Source organism: Coregonus clupeaformis, chromosome 21 (genome assembly GCF_020615455.1).
Source record: "Coregonus clupeaformis isolate EN_2021a chromosome 21, ASM2061545v1, whole genome shotgun sequence".
Taxonomy (NCBI): domain Eukaryota; kingdom Metazoa; phylum Chordata; class Actinopteri; order Salmoniformes; family Salmonidae; genus Coregonus; species Coregonus clupeaformis.
In genome coordinates, this window is record NC_059212.1 from 32643325 (window position 1) to 32667760 (window position 24436).

The window sequence follows — 24436 nt, forward strand, 5'->3', positions numbered from 1 at the left end:
AAATTAAGACCAAAAGGCTAATTTTTGTTTTCATGATTTTTTAAAGATAGAGCCAGTGACAACCCTTAAAGGACGACTGCACTTCCAGATTTGGCCTTGCTTTAAATTAGGTTCATTAAGAAATGCTAGCGGGCATCAAACGTGAGGTGGTTTGATGTGTGTGTTCACAGGTGGGAAGAGTTAGACAAGTTATTTCTCCAATTAGCTTCAGCTGGCTGGTGTGCACCCCTGGCAAAATTAGTTTGACTTTGGATTGCCTATCTGAGCGTCTAGTTAGGGATTGCCAATAAATTACACAATGTAAATGAGGCAATATTTCCATGTTGCACACCTTTTAGTTCTCATTACATGCTTTCAATAGTTGTATATGAATTTCTACAATTTATAGTTGGTTTGAGGTTGTCCCATGCACATTGTGTAATTTACCGATGGTCCAAAGTTAAACCAAATTTACCACAGGCATTAAGATTATGTCCAGTGAAGCTGCACTCTGAATTGATGATTACTTGTGTGCTGCCAGCTGTGGGCTGGATTGAAACAAATCCAACCTTAATTTAGTCTCACAAAACTCAACATTTACTTTATGACCAAAATTATCCTATTTACACTTTGTAGTTCATTTTGTCAGTAGATTAAATGTTTCTGACCAAAATTATCCTATTTACACTTTCTAGTCAATTTTGTCAGTAGAGTAAATCTTTCTGACTCGTATCAATGCCGCATAGGCTGTTTTCTAAATGAGAAGTTGGTTTTTAGGGGCAGTTGCTCTTTAAGACATTCATAGACAAAAGGGGTTAGTTATAAGTATCTTTGCACCCATCTTGTATTCTTCTTTAGTGGGGTTTATCGTTGGTTGGGATCCAACCTTGTATTGTAGAGGGATGAAATGTCAAATGTGTAGGTCGGATAAGGATGATTCATGTTGACATGTGAAGGATATGCACAATGCATAGTACACATCTCCTATTAGCTTTATCCTTACCACAGAGTTGCCGGTCAGATTCATGGAAAATATAAATAGTAGACTAACCTGATGTAGGCATAGGCATACATTGGACCTACACGTTAGACTACATTATTTATAAAATGTTCAACCGTCTAATAACCTCTTTCTTTTCTAGATACTCCTGTAGTTCTTCCACTCTGTCCAGGTACAGTGTGCACTTGTCCCTGATCTTCTGGTTGCCCTCTTTACCCTGTGGTTGACCTGAGGAGAGGGAGAGAAGGTTAACACTTTGTGTCCTACAGACTAGGCCTGAAGGAGGTTTCACCACTGTGCGTTAAGGCAATGGTTTTGCCCAGGTAGTGGTTCAAGGTATTACAGTTTAGCAGAAGCTCTTATCCAGAACGACTTACAGTAGCTAGTGCAAACATTTTTCATACTGGTCCTCTGGTGGGAATCAAACCCACAACCCTGGCATCATGCTTTACCAATTGAACCACAAGGCTATACCAGTGGCCTGTAAACTCAAGGCTAGAGAAGTAGCAGAGACAGAAGAGGAAGTGAGACATCCCACTCCCTATGTTTTGTGGTTCAATGGAAGTCAATAAACTAAGCAGACCAGAGCCAGCTGCTGTCTATGGGAGAGTCACCCATTAAGCTGACCGGACATATTTTTTCAGTGGTAAACGGCCTGAGTGAACTATCTTCATTTATCCACCATCTTTGGTAGTAGGTGGTGGCAATACACCTAATAGGTGTAGAAGAAGATGGGGAGAGTAGGCCTATACCTGTTTATGGGTAAACCGTAAGCCCATTTTGTTTCACAGTAGGCTGTAGCCTGTTGCCTTAGGCCAAACCCTGATGTTGATTTCTGTAGTGAAATTCATTTTTGTGGCCTGCCTGCCTTCAAGACCGTAATACATGTTTACCCTTTTACAAAACTATTTTGTTTCACTTGTGATTTATATAAAACAAAAACATCTTTCCACCATTTTGTATATCAGTTAATTGTATTGACTCCTGGTTTGTCACTGGCTCCCTGAGTACCAGAAAGTGACCATTACCTAAGTTAGGCTACAATTTATCAGTAGGCCTAGGCCTAAATAGTATTTTTTATTGTAGTCATTTAGCAGACGCTCTTATTCAGAGCGACTTACAGGAGCAATTAGGGTTAAGCGCCTTGCTCAAGGAAACATCAACAGATTTTTCACCTATTCAGGTCTGGGATTTGAACCAGCAACCTTTTGGTTACTGGTCCAACGCTCTTCACGGCTAGGCTACCTGCTGCCCCGGCAGGCAAGTAAGAGCTGTAGGCTAAATAATATGCACTTCCTGACTCAGCATGCATTGACATGTGGCTCAGTTGGTAGAGCATGGCACTTGCAATGTTAGGGTTGTGGGTTCGATTCCCATGGGGGACCAGTATGAAAAATTAAGAAAATATGTGCATTCACTACTGTAAGTTGCTCTGGATAAGAGCAACTGCTAAAATGTCATATTCACAGACAACAGAGACTAGACTGTCATCATGTCTGTATGACATTTCCTCAGGAGTCATGGCTACATACATTTTACAATGTGCAGGAAGTACTTCACAGCGTGTTGGTAAGATTTGATAGCCTCCTGGTAGTTCCCAGTCTGGTCCTCCTGGGAGGCTTTCTGTGCTACAGCTATAGCTTTCTGAAAAGAGAGGGCGAGAGGGATGAGTTGGGCAGAAAAGAGTAGGAGAGAGGGATGAGTTGAGCAGAAAAGAGTAGGAGAGAGGGATGAGTTGAGCAGAAAATAGTAGGAGAGAGGGATGAGTTGAGCAGAAAAGAGTAGGAGAGAGGGATAAGTTGAGCAGAAAATAGTAGGAGAGAGGGATAAGTTGAGCAGAAAATAGTAGGAAAGAGGGATGAGTTGGGAACTGCTGCACTCAGTCACAGCATCATTTCCTGTCACTGTTCATCACATAGTTTCCTATTATGTCTATATTGCTTCATTTGAATGAGACAGACTCGTACAATTCTTATGCTCTGATTAGATAATAGAATACATGGAATAGAGCATCAGCATCACAAGCCACTACGGAATTTCTCTTAGCTGTGTGAAAGTTAAACACTATTTTAAGTGGCTCACAATGGCTTTTACTTGGCTCTGGAACAAGCTGTTGTCCAGCAGGTTTATCTCAAATGTGGGAGCTCATTTTTGTTAATGAAACCAAAAGCTGTAGCATACAGTAAACCAATAGCTGTAATGAATGGACAGTACAAATTCACAGTATGGGAAAATGGCCAAACATTTAGTTAGCATGTTTTTTATTTAGACCATCTCTTTATAACATACTGTGCTCTATTACTCTGTAAATCAGTTGATTAGCTGATCAAAAGTGACAACACAGCACAAACACAAGCAACATTTGCTTGACTAGAGTTTTATGATGGCACTAGCCCCAAGACAGCTTGACAGTCTCACTCTGACAAGTGGAATCAAACCCATAGGCCCATAAACATTTATTAATAATTTACAATAAAACATACATCAGCCTACCAAGCTATTCACATAAGTTGTCAGTCACTCTATACCTGTAGATTTGTTGGCGCCATGGGAAGTTTAATACAGTCAGTTGTTCCTGAGAACCAACACAGTCTGAGCCCCTTGCCTTGATATTACTGTTTCGTTTACACAGCTATTTCCTTGTTGTTGATCTCACAGACCCGTCACAGCACACACGCGTCACAGACTTGCCTGTAGAAAAGATTGATGATAATGCTGAGGCCTGAAACTAATGCCGTATTCAAACAACTCGGAACTCGCAAAATCTCCGACATGCGACTTTAGTGCGTCGGAGCTCTAGAAAGATGCCAGAGTTTCCGACTTGGAATTCCGAGTTGGATAACCGTTCAAAATTATTTTTCCCAGTCGGAGCTCGTTTTTTCCTGAGTTAAAAGTTGTCTTGAATGCACTGAAGATGGAAGTCGAAGATTTCAGAGTTCCCAGTTGTTTTGAACATGGCATGAGAACCCGCCTGCCTGTGAGTCATGATGATAAGCTTGTATACACAAGTTTACGCGCTGTATCCCGGGTGGCGCCATAACTCTACACAAATGCATTTCATTTCCGCCGGAAGTTGTTTGCACAACGTCTGCCGGTGTAAACACAGCGATGTCGACGCTAGCTTGGGAACACGGTTCTACTGGAGTGATAAACAACGACATTCTGTTGGAGATCAAATCACCTGTGATGGGAAACAAGTCACTTGCAGAATATTTGGCAACAAAGAACTGCGAAATCACAACTGTGGCAAACGGAGATAGGGTAGATTACCATATTGCCTGCAATGGTCCAAAAGGCTACTACATGCAGGTACAAATTGGGATGCACTGCACAGGGCTTCAGCACTCCAAGTTGGTGATCTGGAACAAAACTGAGCACCTAGAAATCGAAGTACCCTACGACCAAGGCTTTGTCCAGGGGCATATCATAAGGCTGCGCACATTCTACTTTGCCCACATGCTCCCGAAAATTGTTGATGATTTTGTTGAGGGAAGGTTACAGTTCTGCAGTAAATATCTCAGCATTTTAAAACCAAAAGAAACTGCCTTATTTAGGTCATGCCCACAGGAGCCAACATATGTCCATTGTTTACATGATCTCTTTATGCTGTGCAATATATCAGTGTGCCTACTGTTTGAGTGAAAATAAAGTTTGATGTAATTTCAATCCTTAGAGTGCTACAATTTATTTTAACACAGTTCATAATTCATAGTAAGCTCATACTGTACATAAATAACACTGGATTAATTAATTGTTTTGAGGAAACTAAACAAATGGCTTCAACAAGAAAGATTGCGTGTTTAATTTTAACAGGTATTAAAAAGTAAAATACAAAAGCAGCCCACACAATTACATCACTATGAAAATATTCATATATAATATTAAAAAATACAATGCACGCAGTATTTGTTGTGTTTATCTGTATTTAATGAACAACATGGCTGGGTGTTGGTAGACAGGGCCACAGGGCAAGATTCTAAACCTCACTGATCAGTGGACTCTTCAGGTTAACTGGGCCAGCACAGATGGTTAAGATGTTGTCCAGTTTCGGTGCCATGCTGATGGGAACATTCTGGGATAAAATCTTAAACACCTTCAGTCTCTGGATTGCTCTTTCCACATGTATGCGGACATTGGCTACTCGCCTGGTGCGTGTCGTCTCCTCATTGGTCAACTGATTGCGCCTGTAGGTGAAAGCAGGGATGTTCAAACTGACCCTTCTCTCATCAAGCAAGTCTCGAATGGTGAACCCACGGTCCGCCATGACCTCATCACCAGCCCTCAGATAGTCTAGGAACCCACTGTCCATGGTGATAAACTTATCGCTGCTTCTGCCAGCATAGGCATCAGATATAAACATGATTAGCCCATTAGGGGCCACAGCGACGAGATATTTCACAGTGTTGCGTGATTTATACTGGCTGAAAGTGTCACTCCTTGAGTCGTGGTTTGTGGCTCTGCATGGCACTTTCGGCACAGTCAATGATGCAGGTGGTTCGAGGGTAGTTCCTCTGAAACGACAAGGGCATGGTGGCACGAATGGTCTCTCTTGGAAGCCAGGGGATCAGGACTTTGAACTGTTCACCCATCACGTCAATCCAGTGACTAATCACAATGCTTGCCATGGATGTAGACACATTGAAGCGGTGAGCAATATCTCCTAATATTAGGTTTAGTTTTAGTTTCATCAACGTCATAAGTATTTGGTCAACAACAGGAAGGGTAATTGATGGCTTACTGAAAGGCAACAACACCGTCACCAGGGTGAAGAATTGAACCATAAGCACTCCTGTATACAGCCGGGACCTAGCATCATCAATGACCGTGGTGCTGGTCACAGTAGGACCCATTTCTGCCTCGCACTGTGTGGCCTTGTCTACTTTAACAGACTGTGTTGTTGAACAGTAAATGTGATCAATATGTGACGGATCCTCCCATTGGGTCTGGGCATCTCGAAATTTTGGTGTAGCAGGCTCGGCCTCACAGACAGGCTGACAGGTTTCTGGAGCATCTAAAAAGGGGAAGAGAAAACATGGATGGAGCAAAATTAATGCAGGCATAGAGTCCTCTCACTACAAACATCACAATGGAAAAATGTGTACTACAACATTGCACTCACACGCACACACACAATCATCATCACAACAGCCTGCCACCTTGCATTGTATTTATGATGTAGACTAAGGCACACGCAGGCAGGCACACACACACACACACACACACACAATTAATGATGTAGCTATCGTGGGCATTGTTTGTCCCATCTCCAAAACAATCAACTGCCTTAGCAAAATACCGGTAGCAATGTTAATGTATGACAACTTCTTCATAATTAACAGTATTGTCAGCTTCATAGCTTCATAGTTGCTGAACTTACCCTCAGATTCAAGTCTGCGTTTCTTTATCTGGGGGGAGGCAGTGGTCCGCTGGGTGAGTTGACGCCTCTTTGGCTGGGGAGGGCGATTGTATCCCAACCACAACTCTGGGAAAGGATTATCCTTGGTAGGTTTTTGGTCAACAAAGTGATAGGAACAAACAAAAACGTTGAGGGGTGGTTTCTTTAGATTCAATGCCTTCAGCCAGGTCCTTGATTCCGAGTCGGTATCAGGCTTGCGAAAAAATTTAAACAATGGAGCGCATGGACATTGCCTCTTCGTAGCTGGTTTGTGGTCGTAGCACTCTCTATCTAACCACTCGTTCAGGTGCTTTCTCGAGTTTTTGCAACCAACTACCGCACACGTCGTTCCCGAACCACTTTTCTTCATGTTGTAATTGTAATTTTTATATCCTCTTTGTCACTGCGATATCAGTGCTTTGTCGGCACAACGGAGCTAGCTAGCAAAACAAACCCAGAACGGAAGTGGATTGCATCGACGGGAGGAGTTCAGGAAGTAGAGCGGAAACGGCTCAAAAACTTGTGTATATATGTGACAGCATGGGAATTGCCATTGAAGCTACAACCCATAGGAGTTCCCACCCAGTTGACTACTTTAAAATGACAGAAGCATGGTGGAAGCCCTAAATGGCTCTGCCCATGCTAAAACTGCCTTTTGGCCACTATAGGCCTCTATCATTCTTTATGGCTTGTTATGCAAGTATAGTCAGCAGTCCAGGAAAACATGAGAAGCACCATTCACACTAGGCTAATGGGTTAACCTTATTATCTTTCTCCCATATCTGTCCTTCATGCAAAGGGGCACTCCCCTAGAGGGGACATAAAACAGAAAAAAGTATACATCAAATCTAGATAAAGTGCAAGTGTAAGGGAATGGAGTAAGTACATAATTTGATCTACCGGTATTAGGTCATCAACAGCAACAGGCTAAAACGCAGTGAGTGTCCCAATCTAAAACATGATATAGGAGCTGTTGCTGCTCTGGATGTCAGGGATATATGAGGCCGCAGCACTGCTGTGAATTTTTCGCTTGGGAATGTTCTCAATTCCCACTTGTGAAACTCCCTCATGCAGTGATGTTGATCCCCACAAGGTGTCACCCTAGGACCAGTGGTTTAAATTGAGATCATGTGGACTCTACTGCCTCACAGGTGGGTTTATTAGGTAGTACAGTATGTAGGTAGAGCATGTGTTTTTAAGATACACTACATGACCAAAAGTATGTGGACACCTGCTCATCGAACATCTCATTACAAAATCAAGGGCATTAATATGGAGTTGGATCCCCCCCTTTTCCTGACATCCGCCAAACCCAGAATCGTCCGTAGGACTGCCAGATGGTGAATCGTGATTCATCACTCCAGAGAACGCGTTTCCACTGCTCCAGAGTCCAATGGCGGTGAGCTTTACACCACTCCAGCCGAAGCTTGGCATTGCGCATGGGTTCTTAGGCTTGTGTGCGGCTGCTCGGCCATGGAAACCCATTTCATGAAGCTCCCAACGAACAGTTCTTGTGCTGACATTGCTTCCAGAGGCAGTTTAGAATTCGATAGCAAGTGTTGCAAGGCCATTCAACTGCCAATTATTGTCTATGGAGATTGCATCGCTGTGTGCTCGATTTTATACACCTGTCAGCAATGGGTGTGGCTGAAATAGACAAATCCACTATTTTGAAGGGGTGTCCACATACTTTTGTATATATAGTGCATCTGAACTGCAAAGATAATATCAGTGAGAGAATATTGTACTTGCAACGAATAGTCCACAAAGGTGGGAGTTGATAACACAAACAAACTAAACAGCATATTATTTATATTGCCCAATTGAATAGATACGCCCAATGTGTAATTTGACAAAAAATCTGTAGCGGCTATAACTACCTTTGGGTGGTATTTAATCTGCTCATAATCCACTATGTTTACATCCTACACATGATCCCTGACCATGGCACTGGAAATAGCAAAGGTATGTAGGAGAAAGGAGTGTATCTCTGGATGAATCTGGGTTATGTTTGCTTGGGTTGGGTGTGGCACAGAATGGCCTGATGGGATGTGTTGAGGGTGGGGAGTCTGTTTTTGGATGAGATTGATGGATGTGTTTTTGAACATCGTGATCTACCAGTTACATTCCACTTTTTCTCTCTGTCAACAAATTCTCATGCAGCCTACTTTATTTGCAGCTAATTCAATCAAGATTCAGTGGATCCCTGCAACTTTCATATACTGTTTGCATTAAGGCCACTATAATAAGACCACACAATCTCACATTTGACTGTGAAACAAATCAGTGGTCAGTTGAAGGATGGACATAATTCAGGAATCACAATTATTTTATAATGCTGTATTTTGAAATAATTTTCCCAAAAAAGAATCTCTGAGCTGGTGTCAACTTTGTCTAGAGCATTTCCATCAATGGACCCATGTACACCAACGTGAAGTTCATAGGAGCATATCGAATTTGGTGTCAAATGAAAGCTAAGAAAGCTATTTTGGCAAGGCATACAATGAGGGAAAAAAGTATTTGATCCCCTGCTGATTTTGTACGTTTGCCCACTGACAAAGACATGATCAGTCTATAATTTTAATGGTAGGTTTATTTGAACAGTGAGAGACAGAATAACAACCAAAAAATCCTGAAAAACGCATGTCAAATGTTATAAATTGATTTGCATTTTAATGAGGGAAATAAGTATTTGACCCCTCTGCAAAACATGACTTAGTACTTGGTGGCAAAACCCTTGTTGGCAATCAGAGGTCAGACGTTTCTTGTAGTTGGCCACCAGGTTTGCACACATCCCAGGAGGGATTTTGTCCCACTCCTCTTTGCAGATCTTCTCCAAATCATTAAGGTTTCGAGCCTGACGTTTGGCAACTCGAACCTTCAGCTCCCTCCACAGATTTTCTATGGGATTAAGGTCTGGAGACTGGCTAGGCCACTCCAGGACCTTAATGTGCTTCTTCTTGAGCCACTCCTTTGTTGCCTTGGCCGTGTGTTTTGGGTCAATGTCATGCTGGAATACCCATCCACGACCCATTTTCAATGCCCTGGCTGAGGGAAGGAGGTTCTCACCCAAGATTTGACGGTACATGGCTCCGTCCATCGTCCCTTTGATGCGGTGAAGTTATCCTGTCCCCTTAGCAGAAAAACACCCCCAAAGCATAATGTTTCCACCTCCATGTTTGACGGTGGGGATGGTGTTCTTGGGGTCATAGGCAGCATTCCTCCTCCTCTGTCACGCCCTGGCTCTGGGGACTATTAAATGTTGAGCCAGGGTGTGGATTTTCCTTGTTTAGTTTTCTATGTTTTTCGTTCTAGTTCGTGTATTTCTATGTTGGCCAGGGTGGTTCCCAATCAGGGACAGCTGTAGCTCGTTGTCTCTGATTGGGGACCATACTTATGCAGCCTGTTGGCACATGTTTATTGTGGGATCTTGATCCGTAAGGTTTGTTGTTTAACCTAGGACTTCACGTATCGTTTGTTGTTTTGTTTTGGTCGTGTGTTAAGTACGTAATAAAGAATGTACGCATATCACGCTGCGCCTTGGTCCGCTGTTTATAACGATCGTGACAGAAGATCCCACCAAAACAGGACCAAGCAGCATGTTCAGGAACAAACGCCGGGTAAGGAACAGGAGGTTACTCTAGTGGATGTCCTCCTCGGTTGGGGGAAGATCACGGAGGAGGAGGCCGTCCGCTACCGGAGGGCGATGAGGGAGGATGCCCAGGCAGGAGAGGAGAAGCGGCGCCAACCGGGCCGTCGTCGGACAGGCGAGAGGCAACCCCAATAATTTTTTTTGGGGGGGGCACACGGCATGGACGACGGGGCTGCTGGAGGCAGCTACAGGGCGAGTTTGCGGACTAGGAGAGGAGGCCACCAGGTTACGGGGGCCATTGGTCATGAGGGGAAAGGAGAGTGTAGAGGCACGGCGAGAGGTACTGGGGTGTGTTACCAGTCCGGTCCGGCCCGTTCCTGATCCCCGCACAAGGCCAGTGGTGTGTCTTCCCAGTACGGTCCGGCCTGTTCCTGTCCCCCGCACCAAGCCTGTGGTGCGCGTCGCCAGCCCGGTCCGGCCTGTTCCTGCTCCCCGCACCAAGCCTGTGGTGCGCGTCGCCAGCCCGGTCCGGCCTGTTCCTGCCCCTCGCACCAAGCCTGTGGTGCGCGTCGCCAGCCCGGTCCGGCCCGTTCCTGCTCCCCGCACCAAGCCTGTGGTGCGCGTCGCCAGCCCGGTCCGGCCTGTTCCTGCCCCTCGCACCAAGCCTGTGGTGCGCGTCGCCAGCCCAGTCCGGCCCGTTCCTGCTCCCCGTGGTGCGCGTCGCCAGCCCGGTCCGGCCCGTTCCTGCTCCCCGCACCAGGCCAGGGGTGCGCGTCGTCAGCCCGGTCCGGCCCGTTCCTGCTCCCCGCACCAAGCCAGTGGTGCGCGTCGTCAGCCCGGTCCGGCCCGTTCCTGCTCCCCGCACCAAGCCAGTGGTGCGCGTCGTCAGCCCGGTCCGGCCCGTTCCTGCTCCCCGCACCAAGCCAGTGATGCGCGTCGTCAGTCCGGCACGGTCCGTGCCTGTTCCACCGGTGCCTGGTCCGGCACCGGTCAGCTGCTCCACGCCGGAGCCAGAGCAATCCGCTCCACCGGTGTTCATTCCAGCTCCGGCCAGCGGGGCCAGACCAGACCAGGGGCGCAACGGAGGGGTAGGGAGAGTGTGGTGGTCACGCCCGGAGCCGGATCCGCCTCCGAGGCGGAATGCCCACCCGGCCCCTCCCCTGTTGTGTTTGGTTGGCGCGGTCGCAGTCCGCGCCTTTGGGGGGGTACTGTCACGCCCTGGCTCTGGGGACTATTAAATGTTGAGCCAGGGTGTGGATTTTCCTTGTTTAGTTTTCTATGTTTTTCGTTCTAGTTCGTGTATTTCTATGTTGGCCAGGGTGGTTCCCAATCAGAGACAGCTGTAGCTCGTTGTCTCTGATTGGGGACCATACTTATGCAGCCTGTTGGCACATGTTTATTGTGGGATCTTTATCCGTAAGGTTTGTTGTTTAACCTAGGACTTCACGTATCGTTTGTTGTTTTGTTTTGGTCGTGTGTTAAGTACGTAATAAAGAATGTACGCATATCACGCTGCGCCTTGGTCCGCTGTTCGTGACATCCTCCAAACACGGCGAGTTGAGTTGATGCCAAAGAGCTCGATTTTGGTCTCATCTGACCACAACACTTTCACCCAGTTCTCCTCTGAATCATTCAGATGTTCATTGGCAAACTTCAGACGGGCCTGTATATGTGCTTTCTTGCGCAGGGGGACCTTGTGGGCGTTGCAGGATTTCAGTCCTTCACGGCGTAGTGTGTTACCAATTGTTTTCTTGGTGACTATGGTCCCAGCTGCCTTGAGATCATTGACAAGATACTCCCGTGTAGTTCTGGGCTGATTCCTCACCGTTCTCATGATCATTGCAACTCCACGAGGTGAGATCTTGCATGGAGCCCCAGGCCGAGGGAGATTGACAGTTATTTTGTGTTTCTTCCATTTGCGAATAATCGCACCAACTGTTGTCACCTTCTCACCAAGCTGCTTGGCGATGGTCTTGTAGCCCATTCCAGCCTTGTGTAGGTCTACAATCTTGTCCCTGACATCCTTGGAGAGCTCTTTGGTCTTGGCCATGGTGGAGAGTTTGGAATCTGATTGATTGATTGCTTCTGTGGACAGGTGTCTTTTATACAGGTAACAAACTGAGATTAGGAGCACACTCTTAAAGGGAGTTCCCTCATTAAAATGCAAATCAATTGAAAATATTTTTTACATGCGTTTTTCTGGATTTTCGTTGTTGTTATTCTGTCTCTCACTGTTCAAATAAACCTACCATTAAAATTATAGACTGATCATTTCTTTGTCAGTGGGCAAACGTACAAAATCAGCAGGGGATCAAATACTTTTTTCCCTCACTGTAGCTGTGCAGCAACGCTCCCCATCCAACATGACAGAGCTTGAGAGGATCTGCAGAGAAGAATGGGAAGAACTCTCCAAATACAGGTGTGCCAAGCTTGTAGCGTCATACCCAAGAAGACTCGACGCTGTAGTCGCTGCCAAAGGTGCTTCAACAAAGTACTGAGTAAATGTGATATATCCTTTTTTTTTTTTTTTATATATATCTAAAAACGTATTTTTACTTTGTCTTTATGGGATATTGTGTGCAGATTGATGAGGAAAAAAATATTTAATCAATTTTAGAATAAGGCTGAATACTTTCCGAAGGCACTGTACATCAAAACACAATAATGTTGAGGTAAAGACCCCTGCCAACTAATATCAACACTTATATTTAGTTTTTGGAGAAATTGTTTACCTTCTGTAAATTTAAGAAATATTGCCTTGTGCTTTGCAATTCTGTTACCAAAACTCACATAAGATATTTTCTAAAGTTCACAGAAGTAACAAGTAATGGTAGACCTATCATTTAGTTATAGTGATTTTACTGATATCAATTTTGTTTATGAATTATTAAGTTATTAAAACTTGTAATTCCGTTACCAAATTGGTAACGGAATTACAAAAAAATCTGTAACAGAATTACTGCAACTGAATTGGCTACAATGGGAAATCATAATAGTCACAAACCACAGTTGGGTCACTTGCTACTGTCCTCCCTTCCACTGGCATACTGTTATGTTCAGCTCATAAATGTTTTTCGACTGTAAATCTCTCTGCATAAGAGCGTCTGCTAAATGACTAAAATGTCAAATGTGGTCAAACCAAGTGTTAGAATCTGGACAACCCCTCTCTCTCAGTCTCCCTCTCCCTCTCCATCTCTCACTATCCAGTTAATGTCACCTCTCCCGGATCTTACTGACACCTGCCCATGAGCCCCCTCTCTTTCCATTTACTGTAACCAGCATCCTCACCCACTGAGCACCGACTGACACTAGACGTCCATGGACGTTGAAAAGTAGTTGACATTTGGTCAGGCTCAGTTCACCCTGGCCTTGATGTTAACGTCCACAGATGGACCAGACTGGACCAAATCTGAACCTATCAGTTTGGATAGCTCAGTACAGTACAGTGAGTAAAGCACAGTAGAGTACAGCACAATACAGTACAGTACTGAGCACTGTACTGTAGAGTACAATACAGTACAGTGAGTAGTGCGCAGTACAGTACAATACCATACAGTAAAGAAAAGTAGAGTACAGTATATTGTACTGTTCTCTACTGTACTGAACTATACTGTACTGTACTCTACTGCACTGTACTGAACTCTGCTGTACTGTGCTGTATTGTACTGCACTGTACTATACTGTGCTCTGCTGTGCTGCGCTATTCAAACTTGTGAAACATGAAGAGAATGACATTAATATCCATAATTATGCATTTCTGTGTAGTACCGATCAGGGATCCATGATGTAATTATGTTACCGGGTGTAAATCCCCTTCACTTACTGTAGTTCAATAACCAAAATAGATTATTTCAAACTCAAGGTGCCATGTCATAGTTGACACCCCATTATTTTTGCAGACATCTTTTAATCTTAATTCGGAGCACATCTTTTTGGGAAACGTGGTTGCATAAAAACCTGAGGGGTGACTTTACCATAATTCAGTTACCACAGTCAGCATCTTCAAAGTTTTTCCACTAAATTCGTTTTTGTACATTTTTAAGTGGAAATTGTTACAAGTAGTCCTTGTGCATAGCTTTGAAATCAATGTTTTTTGTTTGGCAAACATGTTAAAGTGAAAGCGTAATTCCATTATCGTGGAATTGCCCTCTAAAATCTATACTCTGTTACTTGCATTAGGCATACTGATTTATTTTCACTTTGGCTGTGATTCAGTGCTAACATTTCTAGAGACCTTTGGACCCAAGTAGGCACTGTTGACACATGATACGGCCCTGGGTGGCAGAGTTTGGTTAGGGAGAAACGTGAGCAAGCTCTTTTTCACGAAGAAACATGTTGTCGAAGGGGATCACAGAGACAGAGGCAACAGCAGCAGAGCAACAAGTCTAACTTTTACATCAAGAGCCGCACACCGCACGCACGAGTCGTTCCATTGCCACGATCAAAGGGACGGAAGTGTTTCATGCGTGGAGAGTGCATATTATTTCATACTATCTAGAAAACATGAACTTGAACTGCGAGTTGCTATTTGACTTCAGCATCTACAGTGATTCTTGAGGTGGAACATGGCAAGGGGGATGAAGGGAGCTCATCCCGCCGCTTTATTATGTACTTTCACGCTCTTGCTTTGGGGGGACGTTTACGCGCAACTGTCTTTTAACGAAATAACGGGGTTTAGTTTGAGTCCTCCGTACTTCAACCTCGCAGAGGGGTCACGGATCTCCGCCACCGCAACGTGCGGTCAAGATGAAACCGGGAGACCGAGATCGGATTTGTACTGTAAACTTGTCGGAGGACCTACATTCGGACTTCCTAGTCAAACCATACAGGTGAATAGTGAAAGAAATTTACAGTTTTATGATTGTGGTTTCATTTTGAAAGGTTAATATTGTTGACCACTTTCTGCCTTTTCTTTTTCAGACAGCTAATAATGTTAACAGTTCAAATGTAAGTTGTAAGTACGCAAGAAATTGGCATGAGTGCGTGGGTTAAAACGCAAAATATGAACGCACATGAGTTAATAGAGTTGTTCTGAACATGAAGTGGACGGATAGCCTACCAACAGAAAAACAACTCATCCATAAAATCGTATTTGTATTATCGAGTTTTTTCCTTGCAAGCTACTGATTTTCTTATGATTTTTCCTTCCATACATAAATCTATTTATATTCCCATGTGAAATACCATATTTAGAGTTACAATGTTATTACAGTTGAATCAATGCTCCTTGCTTCCTTTCTCTTGCTCCCAGGCTCCAGAATGAGTCACTATAGCACCATGGGAAACATTGGCAATTCTGCCTGCTCTGACCAAGTTGTATGCCTGCCAGAAATAGTTTACACCATTGTGTTTTAACTCCTGACCTCTCCAAAGGGAATCAACTTGCCTCTTCAGGAGTTTGAATACCTTTGGAACACTAAGGCGCAGGGGCTTTAAAACCTACACAAAGAAGGGTCCCAGAAGGCCTAAATATTGCTTTTTACCAGTATTGTATAGCAGAATATTGATTTACTGTTACAGTATTTCCAGATATCGGTTTTACCATTGTTCCTACTATTGCATGTATTTACATGCAGTCTGCAAAGTGTTTGTCTATGTTTGCATGGTTCGTATTTTGTGTAACTTGTTATGTACACTGTGACTGTGGCCTATTCATTGACTTGAATGAATGTTTACTATGCACTGAATGTGTGGCTTTGTGTTGGTGGGACTCTATTTATATGTGTTTATGTGTTTTGGGCTCAGAGTAACACCATTTCATTGGGCCTTTCCCTGCAGGGACAGTATTGTGACCGATGCAACTCCAATGAGCCAAACAAGGCCCACCCAGTGAGCAACGCCATCGATGGCACCGAGCGCTGGTGGCAGAGCCCACCTCTCTCCCGTGGACCCAAGTACAATGAGGTTAACGTCACCTTGAACCTCGGACAGGTGAGTGAGAAAAACCCTGGTGGTCTTGCATTGGTTCCTACTCAGCCAAGTGCTCTACCTTCATGGTGGCTGTTGTTTGATTGACAACGTTACTCTGGTGAGAGTATGAAATGTAACAGTGGGATGTCATGAGGTGAATAGAGACAAGGTTTTCTCTTTCTCAGCTAATTCGAGGTGCATTATGTCATTGGTGTGAGGTGGCAACTTGCCTTCAGTGATGTAGACAGACAACACTATACAGTGGTCATCTTAAAGAGGGTCTGAGAGGATGAATGGCAATGAGTGGGAAGTTAGTTTTTCTGCTTCTTCACTGCACTGTTCAGTGTTTTGGAGTTGATTCTGGCCATCGTCGACATGAGTGTGTGGAGATAATTGCTGATTGCTGAGGTGAAGCAGAGTGGCTGTGTGCAATGTTCCCTCACATTTTTTTAGGCACTGAGCAAATTTCAGGTCTATGGAGGGCAAACTTGAACGTTGTGAAAATTCTGTGCAACTTCCAGCGTGCATTTACTGTGAACACTGAGGCTGTACCCGTTTTAAGTTACAGTTTTAACAGTGGCCAAGTAGGCTACTCTGGCCATCAGTGGAGGCTGGTGGGAGGAGCTATAGGAGGACGGGCTCATTGTAATGGCTGGAATGGAATAAATGGAACGGTATCAAATGGTATCAAACCACGTTTGACTCCATTCCATTAATTCCATTCTAGCCATTACAATTAGCCCGTCCTGCTATAGATCCTCCCACCTGCCTCCACTGCTGGCTATTTGATCATAATGTAGGCCTACCAGAGTGGCCTACCATCAAAAACAATGGAGAAAATGCATCCCATAACATTTTTACATGAAAATAGCTGTTCTATCATTCAGCCCACAGTAGCAGCCAATGTAAGGTGTTCATTGTAGGCCTACATTCCATGATACTTTTGGGGGAAAAAACATGCAGGGCTTGACATTAACCTGGTTATCCACTTGTCCTTCAGACAAGGAGTTGACTGAAAATGCTGTTGTGTTGTTTTGATGAAAGAAACCACTTTACAAAATAAAATGCATTATTATTCTCATACCAAGTTATGCTACCCTCTGCCTATTGGCTACTTAGCTTATTCAAGCCTGTCTCTAAATACAACACTGCCCCTTTAAGGCAAAAAAAAGCTCTTTACCTGACTCGCTTTTCAAGGATGTCTAAAAATGTATACATTTTGTGCTCTTGTAGGAAGCAATCACTTCTATTGCTGACCTCAAATTATCTATCACTGGGCTAATAACTCACTAACTAGCAAAGGATATGAACAAAATGTGACTACATGCAGCTCTCGCTTTGATCTCAAAACAAGGTTATCTACTCATGACCGCTCATGCTGTAAACACAGTCCAGTTCAAAGTAAATGGCACAGATCCATATATGTCAATGGTCTATTTGCAAATAGGCCTACTGCAGCTCTGATTGGTTATGCCGCACCTTCTGTGTAGAGTACGGGCTGAGTCGTGCATGTCAATGCAATAGAATCCTACTCCGATGCGTTCTGCCTACAACAAAATCTCTTGCATGGTTTGTTTTGTTTCAGTATGATGCATTGAAAGTGGCTATTGCGTTGATTTGATCACAATTGCCACAATAAAGGGAAACGTTGATAGTGTTAACAGGGAAAACTCTAGAACAGTGGTCACCAACCATTTCTGAGTCAAGATCAATTTCAAAATGCAAGCCGAGGTCTACCGCTCAGACTTAAAAAACGTAAGCTTATGCAACATTTAACCAAATAAAAACAGTACTGTAGCAATGAGGTTTGTGCAGTAAGCTAATAGGTCCAATACATTATCACAGAATATTGGCTTTGCTTGAATAGCCCTGCCAATGCATTGTTGTTCGGGACATTTTTTAAAATTATATAAAATAAATTGAGGTAGGCTATATAATATCACCGGTAATAGATCAGTTATTGTATTACTTGTGAGGCACAACTGAGTGAGAAAACATTTAAATAATTTGTATTTTAGTGGGCTAATGGTCTGCATCTGATGGTCAGTCTCAGCGGAGGGAGAGAGCAGCAGACTGAGGGTCCGCTTCTCAACATCCCTCTGCTCTCCCTTTCCTCCACTGACACTGACCAAAAAGGGACACCGTCTTCCAGCTGATGGCGAAACTCGAGTCGCACCGCATGTTGTTACTCCTATGAACAGAGAAAGTGAAATATTCCTTGATATTAATTAAAAAGACCCAAGCCGCTGATAATAACAACCACTCAAGCACATCAATGCACTTTCCTACTCATTCATTACTGCTGCAGAGCTTGTTGTAGCGCTGAGTGGAAATAGGAGGAACGTGCATTTTATGGCTTATGAAAGTGTTGAATACAAAGTACCTGTAGCTCAATTGGTAGAGCATGGCGCTTGTAACGCCAGGGTAGTGGGTTCGAACCCCGGGACCACCCAAACGTAAAAATTTATGCACACATGACTGTAAGTCACTTTGGATAAAAGCGTCTGCTAAATGGCATATTATTATTATATTATAAAGTGTTGACAGTGCTGAGTAAGAACTTAAACATGAACACACTCATAAAAACAGCAGCTCTTTGCTGTATTAATTGACAGTCTCTCTCAAGTCATGGTTTTAAATGTTTTGAAATCTCACAGTATCAACTTTGCTGTAGATTTCTTTTATGTCTGCTACATTACTGCAGACACGTTAAGCTGAGCCATCCGATTGGCCAGCGGTAGGCCTATAGTGCACTTGATTTGCTCTCCGGGCCTGCCGGGAAGGCAGAGTTTGTACCTTCAGACACATGAAATGGTTCAAAATGGGAACAGTTCGCCTACCCGTTGCGCAGGGCAGCTGAATCGGGTACACCTACCGCCAACAGCCCGAGACCAAAAAAATAAAATAGGAACACAAGGCTTTATCATTAGGTTTTTTGCAGAAATGTTTAGCGATCGACTAGGAATGCCTTGGCGATCGACCAGTCGATTGCTTTCGACCGGTTGGTGACCACCAAGTTGAGTGAAGTTCAATCTTGTGCTTCTCTCTGTGGGCTGATATTTCTTCTGTGTGGCAGTCTTGGGCTACTGCGTGCCCACGCACGCGCGCAGTTTAGAGGGAACATTGGCTGTGTGTATGTGTGAATGCATTTAGGATTGAGATTGACTCTCCGCATACAGTCAATGGTGGGTTCTCTTCTGTCAGTCTGCGTATGCTTTAAGTTACAAGTGTAAGTAAGCCTGTCTGAGACAGACAGGCAGCGGTAGTCATGTGAGGGATGTCCCACAGCTGGCTGCGTGCCAGGAATCAGACTCAGATCATGCCCATGTGGCTGGGGGATAGGTAACCATTATGACCCATTGCTGCAGCGGGTGCTGCGGCAGGAGTTTGGTTCACAGCCCATGAAATTGCACCTTACGCTCAATTGTCCACGGTGAGGGGGAAAGAGGGAGGAATTGTGTCCAGGGATTAGGGATCAGAGGGATTTTAAAGTCTGATCTGCGGGAGCAGGTCCGGGTCGGGTGGGTGGAGAGGGTTCAGGGCTGGATTTGTGATTTGGAAACATGTTTTGTCTGCAGTTAAGGGGTCGGCACCAAATGGAGACCCCTTTTAAAGTAAATCTTCCTAAAAGTGACTACCACACCTCATCCATGTTCCCCAGGAGCACTGTGGGAAGAGAATGGGTGGCAGTGGCGAATTCTTCCATCTCTGTTTTTAGCTGGGCTGAGCTGAGTTGTGCGGAGCAGAGGGGCTTGAGAGAGGCTAAATATAGCACCCCCTCGGCTTGCGAAAGCCTGGACGCATGCAGGGCGCGAGGGACGTCTGCGTTTAAGACGTGATAATGCTCCGTTCATTTTGGAGCAGGGTAAGTGGCATTACTGCATTAAGGCGTGATAAAAAGGTCAGGGGATGAAGTATTCTCTGAAACTACCAACCACATGCCTCCCCCTCCCCATTTGTCCTGCCCAAACAGCAACTGAGTGATTCCTCACGAGGACAAAAACATACCATACTTTTGGGGATTTTCACAAGATTTAATCCATAGAATGGTCCTTTGGAGGAAGGATTGTTGACATATATTTGACATTTGTATATAAAAGCATAATTGAGAAATAATGAATCAAAGTTGCCATATTTTGACGTTTTGGCCTTACCCAGGCCTCCTTTAAAACTCCATAATGTTTCATCTGTAGGTGCTAAAAAGCAAAAATTGTTGTCATATGAAGTTTTACGCTTGCTCTGTAATATGAGTCGCATTTTGATTTCAATAACAATTTTCTTATATTTATTTATATATTAATATTGAAAAATATAAACATACATATTGAAAATAAACCATTTTTGATTTGGCATATGTGTCAATAAATTGTTGAACATAATATACTCTACGGGCATATCAAAGTTCCAGAGTGGGATCTCTGCTAGTTTTAAAGTTATGGCCCATTTTATACAGAGAAATTGGCATAGGCGATGTAACCAATAACAGCCCTCCTTTTACTTGTATCATTGCACATCCTGCAAATTAGCAGCAGAGGCCGACCATTTTGAATCCATTTTCACATTAATTTAGTTGGTAATGCTTACAAATTGGATCATAACTCTAAAAGTAGCAAAGATCCCACTTTGGAACTTTGATATGCCCATAGAGAATATTATGTTAAACAATTATTTCTTTGTAGCACCTACAGATGAAACATTATGGAGTCTTAAATGAGGCCTGTCATGAATATGCCAACTTTAATTATTTCTCAATTATGCATTTAGATGCTAATGTCAAATATATGTAAACAATCCTTCCTCCAAAGGACCATTCTATGGATTAAATCTAATGACAATCCCCAAAAGTATGTTTTTTTGTCATGGTTTCACAAGGAATCACTCAACTGTGATCCAGTGAGGCTCCAGACCAAGCTCACCTGGCCCTTATGTCATCCATTTGTTTTTAGCTTCCACTAAATATTTTGTCAATGCCAAGAATGTATTTATGAGGCTGTGTGTGCTGAGATACAATCTGCTTTCATTAAAAAGCTTGCATTTTTAAAACGGCTGGTTTTATTGGAGTGTTGCCTTCCAAGGTTATTGTTTCACAAATTGGAGCAGACTGATTTGGCAGCATTGACCTGAGGCTTATCAATTCAATGTGAGGCAAACAAATCAAACTAGATTGGCTGCCAATCTATGCTAATTGGTTAAACTGCATAGATATTATGATCTGCACCAAATGATCCTACCTTATAGAGAAACAGCTGGAAACTGAAAAACAAACTTAAAGTAATCTATCCGTCCATGATAAAAGTTAAAAACTGTATCCCATAGAATAATTAAGTTTGGTAAAGTAGTACAATGTTATTTTGTGGTTGTTAACTCTCTGGGTATGCATTATTGTGTTCACATCAGAGGTGTATGTAGATAAGGAAGGTGTTCTCGATACCTCTGAAAGAATTCAGTCAACCACACTTCCATATATTTTCAGCACATATGTCTGTCAAATAGTGTTGGTTCTTATAACCCTTTGATTATTTTACAGTCATAGCAAAGCATTTGTCAAAATAAGTGAATGTATCTCCAAAAAACGGAAAGATAAAGAATGTCAATGTCACGGATTCTGCCGAGGCTGCTCCTCCTCCTGGTTCAGGCAGGCTTCGGCGTTCGTCGTCCCCGGAGTACTAGCTGCCACCGTTGAATGTTTCTATGTTTGATTGCTTTTGTCTGTCTTTTACACCTGTGTCCGTTTGTGTCTGATTACGTGTCCTATAAGTTGCCTGTTTTGTATTGGTTAGGTTGTGTGTTGTTTTTCGCCTGTCCGTAGTGCTGCGTGTTTTTGTATCTGTTTCGTTGTTTAGTGTAATACGCATAGTTTGCGTATTGCTCGCCTCTGTTTTGTTTTGAGGCCGTTTACTGTATCTTTGCCTAGTGGTTTCACAGTAAACTTTGTTGGACTAAGCTTCGGTGTCCTGCGCCTGACTCCCACACCACATACACCTCAGCCTTGACAGTCAATTTTGTCAGACTAACTTGCCAGATGCTTGGTCACTCCCTTTCGCCCTTAACACAATTTATGCCTACTCCTACTCAGGTTTATTTAATGCTTGGATATAATTGATCTGATTTATGTTGCCTGATAGAAGCAGTTCAAAGCCTTTGTAGATTCTGTTAATGCACAGAACAGATGATGCGGTCACTGAAATTTGTAAGGGCTGGATCCAGTTGAATGAATGTTCTTTGTGGTCTCTTCTAAGACTAACACAGGTGCCTCACTCCCTCCTTCCCTCCCTTTGCCAGTCTTATCTCCATCTCTCCAAGCGGATATATTAGATAATGGCACCGTCATTGTTTATGTTAAACCGACCAGGTTCAAAGGGAAGCCGGGTGGTTTTTGACGTGGCCATTTCTGACGGTTCTGTAAAGCAGTGGCACGTTTGAAGCAGCACCAATCCGTCAAGGGCTGATTCCAGCTAAGCTTTTGTGGAATGTTGAATGATATAATAATAGCACAGAAAGGTGAACCCATTTCCTTTGTGGATTAACATGATCATACGTTTGAAGTTTTTAGAAAAGGAAAGAGTCCTAATTAGCCTGGAACTTTGTATTAGACAAAATACAGTATGTCTTTGTATTTACTTGCAATGAATCTTGTAGTCAGTCAGTCAGTGTGAAAGAGTTGTACTCCCTTGGGTGGAGCTCCTTGTGCAAATCAACCCAACCACACTGCTGGATTATGTTGACTGAGGCAAGCAGTGCTCACACTTAAGTAGCCACCTAGCCACCTGCCTGTGTTATCTTGTGGGCTTTTGACCTGTGACCCGTGACAAAGCCTTCTTCTTGATTTGTGTACTCTACAGTAACTGGACCTAGGGGTGGGTGTTGCCTTAGCCAGTTTTTCTCCAAGGTAATGGAGAAACTCACCCAGAAAGACAGTCAACACATTGATTAGAGCCTTCTGCTGTGAGTTTCATGATGCAGTAGATTTTACCCAATACATCTCATTCAACACATCTTGTTAATAACAGAGGCACATGACACATGACTGTTTTGCTAGCACAGACTGGAATATGTTCCGGGACTCATCCGATGGCATTGAGGAGTATACCACATCAGTCACCGGCTTCATCAATAAGTGCATCGATGACGTCGTCCCCACAGTGACCGCACGTACATACCCCAACCAGAAGCCATGGATTACAGGCAACATCCGCACTGAGCTAAAGGGTAGAGCTACCGCTTTCAAGGAGCAGGACTCTAACTCGGATGCTTATAAGAAATCCAGCTATGCCCTCCGACGAACCATCAAACAGGCAAAGTGTCAATACAGGACTAAGATTGAATCGTACTACACCTGTTGTATTTAGCGCATGTGACAAATAACATTTGATTTGATGTTTTCTTAATTACAATAGAAATTCAAACTCTTCAAAACCACATATGTCCTCCCCAAACAAACACAATGAAATACTCTCCCCAAAACAGCCTGTCTACCTGTACAGGGAGACTTGCCCTCCCTTGTTAAAACTATTTACAGGGTGTTGTGGCGACTCTTTGTCCTAGTGAACATTGGCACCACGGATGGATTGGCCCAACAGCCGCCCATGCAGTCAGTTTTTCTGGGGAATGTATTTTAGGAGCCCTGACCACATGTGCTTATCTGCCTGAGTGCACCGGACCATGTGAGACTGACATGCCTGGGCTTATTGCTGTCTGTCATACTACGTTACTGAAAGGCCTCTGATTGGTGGGTGCTATCCCACTGAATGGGCACTAATTGGTTTGTGTGAAGTTCTGATTTAACCTTGATTGGTTGCCGTTTCAGGGGGTTAAGATTTGTTTGTGTGAGATTTGGTATTTGTCATATCATGTACAACACTGAGGTGGGCTGCGATTGGCTAGGTGTGAGGTACTCATGGTTCTGAATGGTGAGCGTAGGTATCAGATTGGAGAGTGTTGGGTTCTGTGAAGTCTCTGATAGGTGAGCGTTTGTTCTGATAGGTGGGTTTTAATGCTGGGTGTCAAGTACTTGTTCCCTACTCTGTGGGGTTTGATAATGAGTGTGTGGGACTTGTTGCTGGATGGCTGAGTGACTTGATGATAAGATGAGAAGGTACTATATCAGGAGCTGTGCTAGTTTAGGATGACCACATTTCTGAAGCCTGCTGGTAGTGGTTAATTTATTAGTTATGAAGACTTCCTGTTGAACTTAATCCACTCTCTATCTTTCCAGGCCCTGCTGCCTCCCACTGAAGTTTTGTCTGATTGTTTTATACCCACTTTTGTCCTGGAATCGATGTAGGCTGTATTGTGTGACATCCTTTCTGTGCTGTGTTCACAAAGGGTTGGTTCTTTTCAAGGCTTCTCTGAAAGTGATCTGTCATTTTCTTTACAGTGGGTAAATGGATTGAGGAGGTGCAGTGAATTCGGCAGACTGTGTGGAAAAGACCCCCCTGTCTGCCCCCCCGTCTACACACACACACACACACACACACACACACACACACACACACACACACACACACACACACACACACACACACACACACACACACACACACACACACACACACACACA

At 43.7% G+C, this 24436-nt stretch overlaps 2 protein-coding genes across 6 annotated transcripts in view; one reads left to right on the top strand and one right to left on the bottom strand.

Moving 5' to 3' along the window:
- The window catches only part of LOC121535294 (vacuolar protein sorting-associated protein 4B), a 28915-nt gene extending 25169 nt beyond the window's left edge, over nt 1–3746 (bottom strand). Inside the window, exons 1-3 of the mRNA XM_041842202.2 lie at nt 3508–3746; nt 2512–2623; nt 1107–1207 (exon numbers count right to left, since the gene is read on the bottom strand). Of these exons, the coding sequence (XP_041698136.1) occupies nt 1107–1207; nt 2512–2623; nt 3508–3528 (234 nt within the window). The 5' untranslated portion in view covers nt 3529–3746. The remainder of the gene's footprint in view (nt 1–1106; nt 1208–2511; nt 2624–3507) is intronic.
- Nucleotides 3747–14267: 10521 nt separating this feature from the next.
- The window catches only part of LOC121535295 (laminin subunit alpha-3), a 140032-nt gene continuing 129863 nt past the window's right edge, over nt 14268–24436 (top strand). For 4 of the 5 annotated variants that reach the window (XM_041842206.2, XM_041842208.2, XM_041842207.2 and 1 more), the window contains exons 1-2: nt 14269–14795; nt 15745–15897. In XM_041842206.2, the coding sequence (XP_041698140.2) occupies nt 14532–14795; nt 15745–15897 (417 nt within the window). In that variant the 5' untranslated portion in view covers nt 14269–14531. Of the gene's footprint in view, nt 14796–15744; nt 15898–24436 lie in introns of all 5 variants that reach the window. The other variant, XM_041842205.2, reaches the window with a different exon arrangement.